At 42.0% G+C, this 17,974-nt stretch overlaps 1 protein-coding gene across 3 annotated transcripts in view; it reads right to left on the bottom strand.

The window, feature by feature from the left end:
• The window catches only part of EVC (EvC ciliary complex subunit 1), an 80,251-nt gene that overhangs the window by 46,169 nt on the left and 16,108 nt on the right, over positions 1-17,974 (bottom strand). For all 3 annotated transcript variants that reach the window (XM_073342536.1, XM_073342535.1, XM_073342534.1), the window contains exons 6-9: positions 14,546-14,644; positions 7,665-7,802; positions 4,457-4,615; positions 1,562-1,778 (exon numbers count right to left, since the gene is read on the bottom strand). In XM_073342536.1, the coding sequence (XP_073198637.1) occupies positions 1,562-1,778; positions 4,457-4,615; positions 7,665-7,802; positions 14,546-14,644 (613 nt within the window). The remainder of the gene's footprint in view (positions 1-1,561; positions 1,779-4,456; positions 4,616-7,664; positions 7,803-14,545; positions 14,645-17,974) is intronic.

The raw sequence follows: 17,974 nt of genomic DNA, 5'->3' as shown, positions 1-17,974 counted from the left end.
ATTTCATGGTGGAGGAAGGGAGGGGAGAGAGCTAAAATGCCCCCCCCTTCAAAGTTAGTTTAGTTCTTTGGGTGGGGCGGGTTTATCCCTCAAAATCTAAGTCTGAACACTCATTTTAACCTCAGCAAGATGGAGAGATGAACTGAATTGCGATTATCAGCCCCGAATAGCCTTTTATAAAGGGCTGATGCCACAACTGTGTTTTTTGTTTTAAACTTTCCAGTTCCATCTGCTGGTAGGCGAACATAACACAATGGTTTGCACTTATGCAACCGCCACTGGCCTTAAACTCTATGATGGTACGAACACCTTTTATCCAATGATTTCCAAGCCCTTACCAAACATTAATTAGAAAACCCTCCCAATACTGCTATGTCATAAATATAAAGGGAAGGGTAACCATCTTTCTGTATACAGTGCTATAAAATCCCTCCTGGCCAGAGGCAAAATCCTTTCACCTGTAAAGGGTTAAGAAGCTAAGGTAACCTCGCTGGCACCTGACCTAAAATGACCAATGAGGGGACAAGATACTTTCAAATCTGGAGGGGAGGAAAAAGGCTTCTGTCTGTCTATGTGATACCTTTGCCGGGAACAGATCAAGGATGTAAGCCCTTTAACTCCTGTATAGTACGTAATCTAGCTAGAAAATGTGTTAGGCTTTCTTTGTTTTGGTTTGTAACTTCGCTGAGCTGGAGGGAATGTGTATTCCTGTTTTTGTGTCTTTTTGTAACTTAAGATTTTGCCTAGAGGGATTCTCTATGTTTTCAATCTGATTACCCTGTAAAGTATTTACCATCCTGATTTTACAGAAGTGATTCTTTTACCTTTTCTTTAAATAAAATTCTTCTTTTAAGAACCTGATTGCTTTTTCATTGTTCTTAAGATCCAAGGGTTTGGGTCTGTGTTCACCGGTACTAATTGGTGAGTATATTATCAAGCCTTCCCCAAGAAAGGGGGTGTAGGCTTGGGGGAATATTTTGGGGGAACAGGACTCCAAGTGGTCCTTTCCCTGTTCTTTGTCCAAATCACTTGGTGGTGGCAGCATACTGTTCAAGGATAAGGGAAAGTTTGTACCTTTGGGAAGTTTTTAACCTAAGCTGGTAAAAATAAGCTTAGGGGGTCTTTCATGCGGGTCCCCACATCTGTACCCTAGAGTTCAGAGTGGGGAGGGAGCCCTGACACCCTATGAGGCTGATGTAACTTATATTCATTTTACACATGGGCACAGTGAGGCACAGAGAGATTACACAGACCACACAGGAAGTCAGTGGCAAAACCAGGAACAAGCCCTAGATGGCTTTACTCCCTGTTCCAGAGCATATACCCTCCCTAGGAACAGCAGTCCAGATCCTCAAAGGTATTTAGGCTCCTTACTTCCATTCCTTTGAGCATCTGGGCCAGCATTCCTAGTTCATCCATTAGTATGCTTCGAAAGAGTGAGATTTCATGTACTGCTGTCTCTCTTTGCCATGAAGAGTAATAAGTCAATAACAAAATGAAGCTCATAAGTCAATGAATTTTAAAGATGAAGGTTGGAAATGTCTGTTTAAAAAGTACTTACCGTTACTGTAATGTGCTACTTGCTCCCAGAAGGCCTTGTGTAGGCCTGTTAAAAGCTCTTCTTTCTGCGAAAGAGAGAGGTTGCTCTTTATAGTTAACTGGTCCAATATGCCAGCTACAGCATCTAGTCTACATTTACTTTCTTCTTGTATCTTTGTCTTCAAAAAATCAACCATTTTCACCATTCGCTCCCAATTAAATAGTCTTTCCTGAATGTCCTGAAAACAAAACAAAAATACTATGTAAAAAATTAAGTGCAGGCAGAGTGCTGAATCTCTTAACATGCTGAGTCCTTCATTAACCCATTCAATACTGAATGATGCAAGAGACAAAACCAGTGACACTAGACAAACTGTGCCCTCCAGCGACCCATTCATTTGATTGTGTGTGCTCACTTGCACCATGGAAGGGGTTAAGCAAAGCTGTCTACATTTTCCATCCAGTGCTTCCTGGCTCCTTAAGGAATGAAAATAAATCTTAAAATGAATGAAGCAACATGAGTAATAAGTTAGCACCGCACATTTCAATGTTGAACACAAGCTGATGCTGAGGGGGAAAAGATTCACTAGATGGAGCAAAAGGATAAGATCTAAGGATTTTTTCCTCCTAAAATACTGCCCAACTGGTCAGTTTTCATTTAAGAATGAGCACGGCTATAGGATTACAATACCACTGTGGAGTGAGTCCTAATACACTGAGACTGCTTAAGGTATATAAAACAGTGTAGCTCAGTAAATGATTGAAAAAATAAAAGCCATTACAGACTGACAGCTTCCATTACACTATGGTACAGGAAACCCAGGTTCATAGCCCATCTAAGAAATCTTGCTCCTCAGGTTAGTGGTGCTTACATAATGGCTTGAGATGGGGAGGGGTGCATGATGCTGGTAAACCAAGTGTCAGCTCTACCCAAGGCTGTAGGCTTTAGCTAAGAACTTACAAACTCATAGCTGGAAACCAAACCAGCTCACCTATATGTTAGTTTTGTTCAAAATAGGTATTAGTCTTAAAAGAATGTAGTTAGTGTTTAGACTCTGTGAAATGCTCGTAAGTTGCTGCATGCACTAACCTCATTAGTAATGGCTGTATTCCATGCTATAAGGAAATATGTAAGTTATGCTTCATAACTTTAAAAGTGTTTACAATGAACTTGTGAACCCAGGTATGGGAGTTGTCCATCCCCATTAAGGAGGCCTATCAAGATTAAACAGCCATTGAGAAACATCACAGTGCAAAAGATTGTGAATGGCCCTATCACACCTTGGAAATGCTATGTGCAAGAGAGCTCATATCATGGATAGAAAGGCCAAATGTAAAAGATAAAACAGGGTCACAAGAAAATTTGTCATCTCTTTGCTTGTTTGAACTGTCACAGGGCCAGAGACATTAAACAAAGGCAGAGATCCCCAAGGGTTATCCCTGGGTCTGCTCTGGGGATATTTTGAATTGACAGATTACCACATCTCTGCCATCTTTAGGAATCATGGATGGTTCCTTTGAGTATATGTCTGCTTGCTTTAACCGTTTCTTTTTACCTAGTTAATAAGCCTTTATTACAGGACTGGCTACATGCATTGTCTTTGGTGTAAGATCTAAGATACAAATTGATCTGGGGTAAGTGCCTGCTCTCCTGGGACTCGAAGCAACCTGACTAGTGTGTGATTTTTGGTGTAAGTGACCACTGACTGTATCACTAAGTCCAGCTTGCCTGGGTGGTAAGATAGACTGGAAAGTCTATGGGGACTCTCTATGACTCTATGTTAAGACTGTTACGGTGATCCAGGAGTTCACATCCATTACAGAGTTGGTGAAGTCTAATTATAGAAAACACCACCAGTTTGGGATGTCTGCCCTATTTTTGACAGTCTGCCCTGAGATAGGCACTCGCGGTCGTGAGCAACTCCAGACAGCGTAACAGGGTGACCCTTAGCAACTAAAGGAGAAGATGGTCCTTCTCCAAAGAGCTAGAAGGTCCATGAAGGCAATGCCAGGCAGAACAACTTATTAAATGTTGGACCCAAACATGAGAAATAATTCATATTGAACCAGGCACAACTGAGGAAAGTCTTTCTGTGGACCACGGTGCAGAGAGACCACCTATAAAGATTATTGGCCAATGTGGGTCATTCGTTTTATTTGACTCCTACATTGCACAATCATAAATCATTAGCTACTAACCACTACATATTTTATGGGTGAAAAAATGCATCTAGAGGCCACAGTGGGCCAGATTCTGATCTCATTTATACTTCTGTAAATCCAGAATAATTCCAGTGACTTCAGTGGAGTTACTCCACATTAATATCCCGTATAACTGAGAAGGATCTGGTCCAATTACATGTTAATTATGCATAACAGTATGTGTTTTTTGTTGCATTAAAATGAATACACTTGTAAATGTTACTGCTTCCTCTCTTAAGGCCAGGTTAGTCAGAGGTGCTGAGGGTCTTCAATTCCAAAGGAAGTCAGGAGAGCACCTGGAACCCTTCTTAATCTGAAGTATGGCCATCCAGGCATGGTGGAATACGTACATTTTAAAAAGAGGTCTCAATGCGCAGGTTAATGTTTCCCTTCCCCATCATTAGGTATAGCTCTTGCTGCTTGCTCATTGTTCTCATTAAAATCTTGCAGAGCATTTTTATTCCACCACGACTGGATAGTCGTGTTTTCAGGATCAGAATCAAAGCGATGAGAGGTCATTCATTTAAGAGTTTTTACAAACTACCAAGAAAGCTAGCCTCCTTATAACAGGTTAAAGTAAACAGGCCACCGCTGGTAAGTTGTCTACCTAATTCATAAACTCTGACTGACATAAACATTACACATTCTCATTATGCTCTAAGTTAGGATTGACTGTTTCAGTCTCTCTTCAGCTTTCCCTCCTCTTGTACTTTACCATTGTTTGCAAATCCTGAGACTGGCTTAATAACCCTTCTACTGCAATCATTCTCTCAGTCAGATTCATCATTATCTTTCCTCTTTTGGCACTTGAGCAATTTGATTGGTTCAGGAGAAACTGCTCGGCTTTGTCTGCCTGGTTCCAGAAAGCTTCCATCTGCAGAGTAGGAATTAAAACACATCAATTATTTCCTCCTTTTTCCTAACCCCCCCCCCATAATATTTAAAAACCTGAGAAATTAATTACCCTGCAACACAGAAAGGTGTTCTTTTCTGGGAGGCAAATCATTGTAATTCAAGATGAACCCATTACAAAGTCACCATTTGGCAAAACCATTTTCACAAAAATCTCATATTTTAAAACATGGGGATGCACCCTTGGTAATGTCAGATACCAGTGTATGGTACCTGTTGGCTAATTCTGAGTCTTTATGGAGGTTAGTGTACACAATTTTATTTAAGATTGCTATTTAAAAGAACTCCCCACACACAACACACTAAAACCAGGCTAATTCAGTGGTCCCCAAACTTTTCAGAGTCACGCACGCCCCCACCCCTGGAGCCAGGGCCAGGAGCAGGGATGCGGCTCTCAGGCAGGGGGGACATGGACATGGACAGGGATAAGGGGGTCGAGGCTGGGGCTGCAGCTGGGGGCGGGTCTAGGACCAGGAGCAGAGCCGCGGCAGGAGGGGTCTGGGTGGCGCTCCCTCCCAGTCCCTCATGGGAGCTGGCCCAGGCCCGCTGCACCCCCAAAACATTCCTCCGCTCTGGGGGTGTGCCCCACAATTTGGGGACCTCTCAGCTAATTAGTACAATTGGGGACAGAAGAAAGGCTAATAGCCAGTCATTACTTTCTAACAAGTTACTTTATTAACCATGTTGCAGCGTGGGAGTGCATGTCTAGAAAGATTTTAGTTTAAAACTCAGAAGATTTTTACCAGCTGAGGTTTTTGCATCTGTTCAGTTTGTAAACATTATATTAACTTCTCAGAAATTATAAGCATATTATGTGGTTTAGAAAGTTATATGCCCCACCTACAGATCACCAGCTTTAGGCTCTAATCCTGTAGATACTTGTGCACACGCTTAATTCTATACACGTGACTCATTCCATTGACTTCAGTGGGATTACTTACATGTACAAAGCTAAACACATGTACATCTGTAGAATCAGGGCCTTATATTGTAAGCTCTCCAAGACAGGGGCTTAGGTCTGTGCAGTGTCCAGCCATCTAATGGTTTTATATTGCTGCAACACAAGGGTGCCCCAATCCTGACTGGAGCCTCTAGGTGCTATCATCATAAATATTTATTAGTAATAGTAATAATAAAGGGGGAGATTGTGAATAGCGACTGGCACCTGACTTTCAACGGAACTTGTGCTACTAAATGTTCCCCAAAATAGCTAAGAATTGTACTTTGACATTCTAGGTGCTTTTTCTGGAGGTGCCAATCTGCTGTGTATGGTGAGGAAAGGAAAAACTGTATAGTACTGAGGGAAAAGAGGTGCTCTTCAAGTGCCTGATCCAGATGTGGCTGAAGTCAATGAGAATCTTTCCATAATATAGTAACTGTGATGTGAGGAGCAACTCCATACATGGGGGCAGATCCTCATCTGATGTAAATTATTACACCTCCATTAAATGACATTTTACATTAGCTAATGGTTTGTCCCATGGAGCTGAGTAAGGCTAGATGACACTAATAATATCAGTTTCACACATGATTAACTCTACAGAATATTAAACAATCAGTTCTTTAAAGAATTGCCTTCACAGTCTCACAAGAAATGTCACATGCTTCTATCTCTGTCAGCCGGACTTCTGTTATCAAGTGAAAGGAACAGAGATTAAATAGAAAATCATAGACGTTCTGGCTGGCACATTTCACAAACTACCAGACAGGTCAGAATTACTGTCGGTTTCTCTGTCAGAGAGGCCCAGGGCTAAGATATGTGGGCTGTTCAAGTCAGGACTAAAGTGCACTGACAGATTAGGGTGGGGAAGCTTATACATAGCCAGCCAGTATGACTGGTCTCTCATACTCATTAACTCAAATGTTGGAAAAAAAAGGGAGAGAAAAAGACAGTCTGAGAGATTCTCCTCTTATTTTCCAGCAGACTAGATAAATAAGATCTTTTTCCACCTCCAGGTTTCCTGGCTCAGAAATTAGTTTTGACACACTAGTGCTATTGAACTGAAAAATTATCATTTCATGAGGATCAAATGTCAACAGTAAAATTATATTTTTGCATTTAAAAGCACTTTAAACGTGTTACACTGTGCAAAGCAGCGTAGCCAGAAGAGTTACTGAGGCGTTAGTAATACTTTAAGTATATCAACTGAAAAAGTTTATCTATAAAGTGTGCATACTTTACACGGTACAAGTGAGCATCAGATATAAGGAAAAATATTACAGGCCACATTCTGCCTTCATTGCACAAGTACAATCCCACTGAACTCAGATGGGTATAAAAGAGTTTAGAGTCTATGCCTGTATGGTTTATTTAAACAGTGCAATTTTTGAAAAACAGTAAATGCACTAAAAATGAAAACTAGAGGAATCACTTAATTCTGACTACTAGCCTGCTTATTCCACTCTAATGCCACTTCAGTTACAACATGATTTTAGCAGCCTTTGTCTTGAGAACCACTACAGCTAGCATTTCATACAAGTGCTGAAGACGTAGCTAATCTGAGATTTTGTGATATACAGCATTAATCTATTACATTATTAAATACAGTTCTGTCACCCTGAACTGAAATATCTTTTACATAGAAGTGTACCAGTCATCTTTTCAAGATATATAATTAATTCTCTTAGTGGCTCAAAAGATATATCAGGTCCTAAAATCCTATTTAAATTAAGGTGGGGGAAAGAATGTAAGATTATAATAAGAATTATGGGATAAGGTCCGACAGCTCATATTATACAAAGGCTTGAAATATTTTACTAGTCCAACAGAGCAATAAGCATTTGACATCTCTGTGTATTGTGCAAGAACCAGTGTTCAGAAAAGAAAGATGCTAGTTGCTGGCCAGAGTTAGAAACACTTTGCTAGATGAATGTACGCATGCTTTCAGAATCCGTGGACTTGTAAAACACTGATCCTGAAGTAGTGACCACAAAGAAAAAAATGTTGACTCCCCTATCAACAGAACTATGTTAATTAGAAATACAGAGATGAATACAAATGATATAGGTACATTATCTAGGATATGTTCAGAATATTCCCTCTCTTTCCTTTCTAAATCTTCCAAGGTCTGGTACTCTGAATTACGAGCGCCCGACATCTCAGTACTCAGTAGTCTGGAGGTAAGTTGTTTCTGTAACTCTTCCAAATCCTGGAAAAATAAAAAACCTGTTACACAGGAAAATAGCTTGTTTGAATTGGAAAAAAGTATTACTTGGAAAATAATAATATACATACGCCTTCTGTTTAAAAAATGCTAATTTATTAGAGTGTTTGAGTCTTGCCCATGATTCTTCATGAAAGTAAATTCAACAAACAAGTTCAGGAAGTTTTATTTCTAGGTACTGCCATTCTTGCAGTAAATAGAGAAAACCTCAGACATTAGGCATGAGTCAGACCTGATTTACACTTTTTTTTACACAGGTGTAACTCCACTTAACTCAATTTAAACAAGTGTGAGATCAGAATCAGTCCTGGTGTTCATTTCCGCTGACTTTGGATACCATTAAGCATTGATCCAAGTCTTCATATTTTTAACCCTGAAAAAGTTTTAAGAGTTTTTACAATACTTTAGTGCACCCACAAGTATTTTCAAGAAGATTGCAATTTTGGCTCTCCATCTTTAACTGGCCTCTAAAACGCACATGCAGTGCTTGGGGATGGTAGGTGTATGAATACCTGATCCATGTGTGCAAATGCAGGTGGCTAGCAGTGGGTGTGTGCGCACACACACTTACTTTTACTTATACCTGCCAAAACTGTAAGGTGCATTTTTAGATGCCACTTGAAAATGTTGACTTTTAATGTTTGTAAGCAAATACTTTTAAATGGAGTAAGTGAAATAATGTCTTCCCAACGGATTTAATAAACAAAAAACTCAGTCCTTCATCCTTCTTCCACGGGTTGCCACCGAGATGCATATTTCTACACTTTCCCAAACATGCCTTCTTTCTCAAGCCTTTTTCTACCATATGATTTTGTCTCCTAAAGAATTACATTAATATCTTATGTCTTAAAGAACTGCAAACACATTTTAGTGACCCTTAAAAATGTTCTGTCATCAAAACCCCATTAAGCTTTCATGTAGAATCAGCGAATGAAGAAATAAAAAATGCTTATTACAGCAAGGTGTCTTGTCTACTGTCCTGCTAATGCAGGATTAAATATAATATTAAATGTAATATTTCTGCTAATACCCGTGGTATTGCTCCTTGCCAAAGTAATTTTCCCTTTATGCAAATACAGTGTTTGAGGATCAGGATCAGTCTTCTCCATTCAGTCATGCCACAACCCAATGTTTGTAACTTTTGTAAACATTACAGGCCAGATTGTCAAGAGCTCAGTTCCCATTTAGGCATCAAAATAAGTGGCTAGATTCTTTTTCAAAAGAAGCTCAGCATGTTAGACACTGATCTCCTTAGAAAAAGTCTGGTCATTAACGCCACAACAGGAACTTTTGAAAATCTGACCCTTATTTTTTAGGTGCCTCACGGGAGCTGAGCTCTTCTGAAAAAAATCTGTCTCCATGTGAGTTAGTGCTTCTGAAATGTGCTGGGCTGATAGTCCCAGAGCTGGAAGTTCTCTAGCTGTTATTAAACCAAAGCCCCTCAGCACCATTTTGTCGACTCGCTGTGAAGGGCAACCGTGTAGATTACGACTTGCGTGTCTATTACATTAGGAAAAGAATAGAGCCAGCTGTGATTTGTGGTTTTCTGAGCTACACAAGTGTCCATTTTGAAGTCGTCTGAGACTGGAAACATTCTGAATAGAAAACTGCTTTTCAGCAAATCAGAGTTTCTCATGAAAATTTCACTTTTCTGTCTATAACTTTTGGATTTTTATGGAATAACATCACTATTTATTTTTTTATTTTTATTTTGGCAACTGAGAACTGGAAAATTTCTTGGCTTCCATTTTGACAAATTCTAAGTATTTTGTGGAGGTGGGGGGGACACCTGGTCTGTGAGTGGGAAAACGATAATCCCACAACTACCATCCTCATGCACTCTATGTGCATTGAGATTATTAGTCCCATTTTATAGCTGGGGATCTGAGACATGGAGAAAGCAAAGGTGTGTCTACATGCAATGTAAGCCCCTGGTCAAACTCAGGCTCAAGTTTAACCCCCTTTCATTTACAAAGAAATCAGGCTAACCCAGGATCCCAGGACCCCACAGAGGTGGAGGGTCTGAGCCTGAATCAAGCTGGGACCCAGGGTTCAAGCCCTATTGTTCTGCTGTGTACAAGCAGTCCCCCCGACTAGGCTTGGGGTTAGCCTGAGCTCTGGGACCCTCTCACCACACAGGGTCCTAAAACCGCAGCTCCTGCCTGAGCCCAAATATCTACACTGCAATTAAATAGCCCCTTAACTCCAAGTCAGCTGGCATGTGCCAGCTGTGGGTTTTTAATTGTAGTGTAGACATAACCTAAGTGACTTGCCCAAAGTCACACAGGAAATCGGGGGCAGAGCAGGGAATTGAATAATAATCTTCCAAGTTCCAGGGTAGTGTCCTAACCACTGGACTATCCTTCCTCCACAGGCTCCCCCAGACTGCACTGGCTGCCTCAGATAAAATCAATATTTAACTCTTGACATGTCTTACAGTAGCTTTGTTAGATAAAGGAAGAGACCAGTGCTTTCAAACATCATTACCTAAAGGTTAGGAGACATTATGGAAGTGGTCTACCCCGGTAATATTCATGTGTCTAAAGTTTGTCCCTATCCAGCATCTACTTCTGAAACAAGGATTTATTCCTTTAATCTCTTTTCTTTCTAAATATGATTAACTTTTAATATTAAATTTGAGGATCAAAGGCAGTGAAGTGATCTTAATACAGAAAACCATGGAGATATAGGCTATCAGATACAATTATAGAGAGCTCCAGTGTTAATCCATTGACTGCGGGATTACATGATCAGTCTAAATCCCTACTGACTAGTGCTGACGTAACATGAGAAATTTTAATTCTAGACTAACTACCTCTTTTTTTAAAAAAAAGGGATGCAGAGCTGGTAACCTTCCAGCAATTTTTTCTTAGTGCTGAACCATTTTTTCTCTTCTGTTCTCTCACAAACATAATGTGATCCAAACTGTGACTAAGAGCAGCTTTCAGCAATGTACATTAATTGTAAGTGTGGAGTGTGAAAAGCCTCAATCCCAGAAATGGAGTTCGATAAAGTATATGGTAGGAGAATAATTGCACAGAGAGAAAAACAGGTACATTTTCTTGATAATAGCTTAGAATTTCCTTCAGGTACTGCACCCCCTAGTATGTTGTTGTTGACAATAATAGGTGAGCCCAGATAATGAATTTACACCTAGGCCTGTTGAGGCTACGAGTTGAGGTTGAATTTAGCAGCGTTATCTCAATTTAACCCTGCACCCATCCATACGACGAAGTCCTTTTATCGACTTAAAGGGCTCTTAAAATCATTTCTTTACTCTACCCCCGATGAGGGGATTAGTGCTGAAATCGGCCATGCTGGGTTGAATTTGGGATACTGTGGATGCAATTCAACGGTATTGGCCTCCGGGAGCTATCCCAGAGTGCTCCACTGTGACCGCTCTGAACAGCACTCTCAACTCAGATGCACTGGCCAGGTATATAGGAAAAGGCTCGTGAACTTTTGAATCTCATTTCCTGTTTGGCCAGCGTGGTGAGCTCACCCGCACAGGTCACCATGCAGAGCTCATCATCACAGGTGACCATGCAATCCCAGAATCGCTGAAGAGCTCCAGAGTGGACCGAACGGGAGGTACGGGATCTGATCGCTGTATGGGGAGATGAATCCGTGCTGGCAGAACTCCATTTGAAAAGGCGAAATGCCAAAATATTTAAAAAAAAGTCTCCAATGGCATGAAGGACAGAGGCTATAACAGGGACCTGCAGCAGTGCTGTATGAAAATTAAGGAGCTCAGGCAAGCCTACCAAAAAACCAGAGAGGCAAAGAGCCACTCCAGTTCAGAGCCCAGACATGCCGCTTCTGTGATGAGCTGCATGCCATTCTAGGGGGTGCAGCCACCACTACCCCAACCATGTACTTTGACTCCGTCCAAGGAGTGGGAGGTAACACGGAAGCGGGTTTTGGGGGTGAGGAAGATGATGATGATGAGGAGGAGGAGGAGGAGGAAGTTGTAGATAGCTCACAGCAAGGAAGCGGAGAAACCGGTTTCCCCAACAGCCAGGATCTGTTTATCACCCTGGACCTGGACCCCCTGAACCCACCCAAGGCAGGCTCCCGGACCCTTAAGGCGGAGAAGGGATCTCTGGTGAGTGTACCTTTGTAAATATTATACATGGTTTAAAAGCAAGCGTGTTTAATGATTAATTTGCCTTGGCATTTGCGGCCAGTACAGCTACTGGAAAAGTCTGTTAAAGTGTCTGGAGATGGAGCAGAAATCCTCCAGGGACATCTCTATAAAGCTCTCCTGGATGTACTCCCAAAGCCTTTGCAAAAGGTATCTGGGGAGGGCAGCCTTATTCCATCCTCCATGGTAAGACACTTTACCACGCCAGGCCAGTAGCAAGGATAACTATAGGCATTTCAACATCCGCAACGGTTATTTTCTGGTCTGGAAAGTAACTCCCTTGCTGCAGCTGTTGAAACAGACCAGAGTTCCTGAAGATGCGAGCGTCATGAACATTTCCCGGCCATCCCATGTTGATGTTGGTGAAACGTCCCTTGTGAGCCACCAGTGCTTGCAGCACCATTGAAAAGTACCCCTTGAGGTTTATGTACTCGCTGTCTTGATGCTCTGGTGCCAAGTCAGGGATATGGGTTCCATCTATCGCCCCACCACAGTTAGGGAATCCCATTGCAGCAAAGCCATCCACTATGACCTGCACATTTCCCAGGGTCACTACCCTTGATAGCAGCAGCTCAGTGATAGCGTCGGCTACTTGCAACACAGCAGCCCCCACAGTAGATTTGCCCACTCCAAATTGATTCTCGACTGACCAGTAGCTGTCTGGCGTTGCAAGCTTCCACAGGGCTATCGCCACTCGATTCTCAACTGTGAGGGCTGCTCTCATCTTGGTATTCTTGCGCCTCAGGGCAGGGAAAAGCAAGTGACAAAGTTCCATGGAAGTGCCCTTACGCATGCGAAAGTTTCGCAGCCACTGGGAATCGTCCCAGACCTGCAACACTATGCGGTCCCACCACTCTGTGCTTGTTTCCCGGGTCCAGAATTGGCGTTCCATGCCATGAACCTGCCCAACTGAAACCATGATGTGCACATTGCAGGGGCCCATACTTTGAGAGAGGTCTATGTCCATGTCCTCCTCACTCTCGTCACCGTGCTGCAGTCGCCTCCTCCTCGCCTGGGTTTCGCTTTTCTTGCAGGTTATGGTTCTGCATATCCTGCTGGATAACGTGCATGGTGTTTATAGTGCTCATAATTGCCGCGATGATTTGGGCGGACTCCATGTTCCCAGTGCTATGGCGTCTGCGCTGAAAAAAGGTGTGAAACAATTGTCTGCTGTTCCTCTGATGGAGGGTGGGGCGACTGGCAACATAGCTTACAGGGTTGGTTTATAGGCAATTAAAATCAACAAAGGGGGTGGCTTTGCATCAAGGAGAAACAGAATGGCCCCCTCAAGGATGGAACTCAAAACCCTGGGTTTAGCAGGCTGTTGATTTCATGGAGGGAGGGAGGGAGGAGAAAATGAATACACAACAACTCTGGTCTATTTCTTGTTTTGATCCACTTCATCTATCTTTATACATCTTGCTGGCAGCGGACTGTCCAGTACGACCGCTAGCCATCGTCATCTCCTGGGTGCTCGGCAGAAGACGGTGCAGTATGACTGCTGGCCATCGTTGTCTCCTGGCTGCTTATTAAAAGATGGTGCAGTAGGACTGCCGGCAGGACTGAATTGCCATGAGAGGAAACTTAAAAGAGTAATGACCTGGCTGAGTCACTCCCATGTTTGCTCAGGTGCCCCTGACCTCATCGAGGTCGGTTAAAAGAGCACCCTGGACTACGTCGACGATGACTACCAGTCATACTGCATTGTCTGCTGCCAAAAGGCAATGGGCTGCTGCTATGTAGCAATGCAGTACCACGTCTGCCAGCACCCAGGAGACATACGGTGATGGTGAGCTGAGCAGGCTCCATGCCTGCCATGGCATGGTGTCTGCATGGGTAACCCAGGAAAAAAGGCGTGAAATGATTGTCTGCCCTTGCTTTCATGGAGGGAGGGAGGGAGAAAGGGAGGGATAGGGGGTGCCTGACAATATGTACCCAGAACCACCCACGACAATGTTTTTGTCCCATCAGGCATTGGGATTTCTACCCAGAATTCAAATGGGTGGCAGAGACTGCGGGAACTGAGGGATAGCTACCCACAGTGCAACGCTCTGGAAGTTGACGGTTGCCTTGGTACTGTGGACGCACTCCGCCAACTAAATGCTGACTAAATGCACGCAGAGCATTTGTGTGGGGACACACACAATCGACTGTATAAAAATGCTTTCTAAAAAACCGATTTCTATAAATTCGACCTAATTTCATAGCGTAGACATACCCCTAGAAATCATTCATGCTAAGGTCTAGAAAACACTGTTTTCCTGATAGGACTAAACTGTGAAAAAGGCTTTTCTCGTAACAGACTGGAGACAGCACTGTAGTAATTGGTATTTTTTGATACAGACAGACATTCAGCCACAAGTTGTTATGGACAATCCACCACGGGGTTCAGCAATCATGTCTTTCACTTAATTTTGCCTCTTCCCACTCCCAAAAAACAGGAAAGTTTGAAATACACTACAGATGACATTATTCCATGTAAAAGAGATCAACACAGGAGGGGCATATTGCTGAACTTTCACAAACTGCTTGCATTAACTTTTATTTTCTGTTGGCTGAAATATTAAACAATGGAGACACTTACAGTTTCCTGCATCAAAATGATTTGCTGGTATAAATCTTCAGTAATCCTCTTTTTAAGGTAAAAATCAGAGAGGTATGTTCTGAGAACCTGAATAAATACCTAGGTGAAAAAGGAGAAATAAATATAAAACGTAATCAATTTGATAAGACTTGTAAGGTCACTGTGGTAATCATTACTGGTGATTACATGTATGAATGAGGATGAGTTGTAAGTGAAAATATATTAATAGCAGAAAAGATAATTTACACTTAAAATAGTCATGCTCGGACTCTCCCAATTTGCTTGGGATAACATTCATTATCTTCCAGTATTTCTTACACTTCCTACACTCCTACAAAGACAGATGTAATTTTACATATCTAAGGCAACTGACAAATTTTAAAGCATATGCAAGGCCTTTCATCGAAGGATAACAAAGGGACTCACAAACATCAGACTTCATGTCTCTGCTTTGGGTAGCTATCACACAATGGCATGTTCAAAGTAGGGTGGATCTTTTCTAAAACTTTGTGTGCCCAAGCTGTCGTGTCCTCACAAATGCCTGTAGTGTAATGCTTTCACCTTTAAGCTGCCATCTTGGGATTGCTCAACTGTATTTGTTTACCATTTGTAACCAAGCCACTCATTTGTATACCATCTGTAACCAAAGAGTTACAGGATCTGGGAAAATCCCAGGCTCTGGGATGATCTCTCGAAAACAGACCTTCAGTTAAATAGACTCTGATCAACTTCCCTGATCACAATATCGACAATAGCAAAAATATAACAAATTATATTTTAAATCTTTGGCAGAATCTTCACCCAAGTCCCTCCCACTTATCTCCTTGAAAGCCAGAGAGAAAAGATAGTAAATGGATTATTGTGGGGTTTTTAACTGTTAATCTTGAAAGTGAACAAATAAAGTTGTTGTTTGAATGTGTTCAGCTTAGCGGCAGGATATATGACTCTCTTTTTTCTCTCTCTCTCATTTACACCAAGCAGACGCCATAGAAATCTCCACAATACATATTCAAAAAGTGGAATAGCTTTAAGTTAACACTTGACGGCTGAATTCCAAACTCTTTGCCATTAGTGTGGCTTCAAAGGACAAGAAGAAAGGGAAACCTTAGCATACTGGATCCAAAATGGGGGAAGCTATTAAAATCCTTTGGGATGGATTCCTTGCTAACAAAAAATAATTCAAGGAGTCGCTTGACAAGTCAACGTTGCAGTTGAGTAGAATTTGGAAAACTTATTATCAATAGACTTGCTGGTAAAACAAGACTCAGTAGGATGGAAAAAGATACAAGCGATGATGACTTGTACCTCACCTGCTGACACTATGGATATGAAAGGCAGAATGCACCCTCTGAAAATAAAACTGGAAGACAAAATGCTAATATTTCAAATACTGTCAAAAATATCAGAATTAAAGCAAACTATGAAGATAATGAAGTCAAAACTGAAGTTTCCTTCTTTGAGACCTGACTTTCAGAAGCACTAGCATGGAGGGCAAAAAATGGAACCTTCAAGACTGAACCATCCACTGTGCCTTGGACCAAAAACCTACTAATAAAAAACAACTCCTGCTACTCAGAGTGCAGTTTTATGACTCCAAGTTTTTCTCTGCCTTTTGTGGAATCGTGGAGCTTCTGGTCAGCAATCAAATGGTCTAATCAGCTGCCTTTCAAGGTTTCTGTTATGTTATGGCACAATGTTGTCACAAGTTAGTTATTGATCTTGAGATCAAATTCGTTGTTCTTAATTCACACAAATTGAAGATCATCTTAGACACTGATCCCAGAATTCTTTTGGTCTCCCATAGATGCCTTTTTAAGAAGATGGGGAGGAGCCCACCAAGAGAGGACACGTGAATGGGTCAGATCTACTCCCCAGGCTTACTCTGGTTCCTCTCCTTCCCAAGAGTGTTTAAAAGTCTGTCTAGAAAATGCTACCTCTTGAAACATGCTAATTGCATTAATCAGATTTACTTGTTTCTGGCATAATGTGAGCATAATGGAGGTTTGGGTGGGAGAGAGGGGTGTGAAAGGATTATACCCAGTGTTTAGATAGGCTATAATTGTAATGTTACCCCCCTTTGACCTGAGCAGTTAACTAAAAATTCGGGGTTTTGTGGATTGATCCAGTTAACAACAGAAATTGGCGATGGAGTCAGGTGTTTCTTCAATGTAATCTTGTTTATTTACAAAGCATGTAGGATGTCTCATTTCCCTGAACACAGCAGGGATCAAACAAGAAATAGTATCCTTTCTCACAGTTTCAAGCCCCTTTCTTCCATTTAGCCCAAAAGCTTTATCACAGCTTTTTTTCAGGGCTACATTCCCAGTGCTTGTCCTGAGTCCTTGGCTTTTTTTCTGATGCTTCTCTCAACATACACACCACTCTACCAAGCAATACCCAGCATAAGGTCCTGCCCACATATCAAATTCCTGAGCAGACTTCCCAGTGCCTTTGTGTCGGGTGGTACCATAAGGCCCTCTGGGTCTAGAACCCAGGCCTACAGAGCTACCAGGCAGCTAGCAGCTCCAGGCTGCCACCCAGCAGCAGATGTAAACATGGTGCGCTCCACTTCCCATAACCCTCTGTGGACACAGACTGTGGGACATTCCACCACAAGGGTTTGACAGACTGCAACCCCATGGCTCTTGATTGGCTCCCTGCCCTATATAAATCCAGGGGGTGTTTCAAGAAGTGTTTAGGCAACAGTGGGGATCTTCTATGGTTGCCATGATTGTTCCTGCTCTTGAATTCCTGGCTTGACCTTGGACTGATTTGGACTTTTCCTCCTGACTTGGACCCTGACCTTTGGGACCCTGGCCTGGACTTGACTGTGAACGCCTGTGCTCCTCCCAGACCCAGGTTTGCCCCTACTCTGACTCTTGGCCCTGACTGCCCTTGTTGGGATCCTGACAAGTGACATGTATCTGTGGTTTGGTTGGAGGCACCTCTTGCTTATTTCAACTTAAATGAGGGTAGTGGTTATACCCTCCAGTTTGAGTGTGGTTTAACCCCACCCATAACAGTAACAATGATTCTGTATTGCACCATATCTGTATAAAATCCCTACTCTTTTGTCTTAATCACAGAAGTCCAGTTTGCCCAGTTTGTCCTTCTCTCCTTGCTAAAGGCTTCTTTTATTTTTATTTCCCCTTCTACTCCTCCCCCATCAACTTTTTTAATTGGGGTCAGGTTTTATTTTTCTCTCCATTGGAGAAGAATAGAGCCTTAAGCTTTTTTTTTTCCCCTCCCCCTTTAAAAAAACAAAACATTGACTCTGGCTTACAAATCATGAGAATATTTGCAATTTGTGTTAGCAAGAAAATCATCTGGTTTGTTTATTTAGAGCTACATTGTAGCTTTCCAATGGGATGTGAGAAAGGGGTGCTGCATACCTGGGCCAACGCTAGAACAGACCAGCGAATCAACTCT

This window comes from Lepidochelys kempii, chromosome 4, assembly GCF_965140265.1.
Source record: "Lepidochelys kempii isolate rLepKem1 chromosome 4, rLepKem1.hap2, whole genome shotgun sequence".
Taxonomy (NCBI): Eukaryota; Metazoa; Chordata; order Testudines; family Cheloniidae; genus Lepidochelys; species Lepidochelys kempii.
Note: the sequence above shows the minus strand (reverse complement) of the source record. Positions and strands in the feature narration are given on the sequence as shown.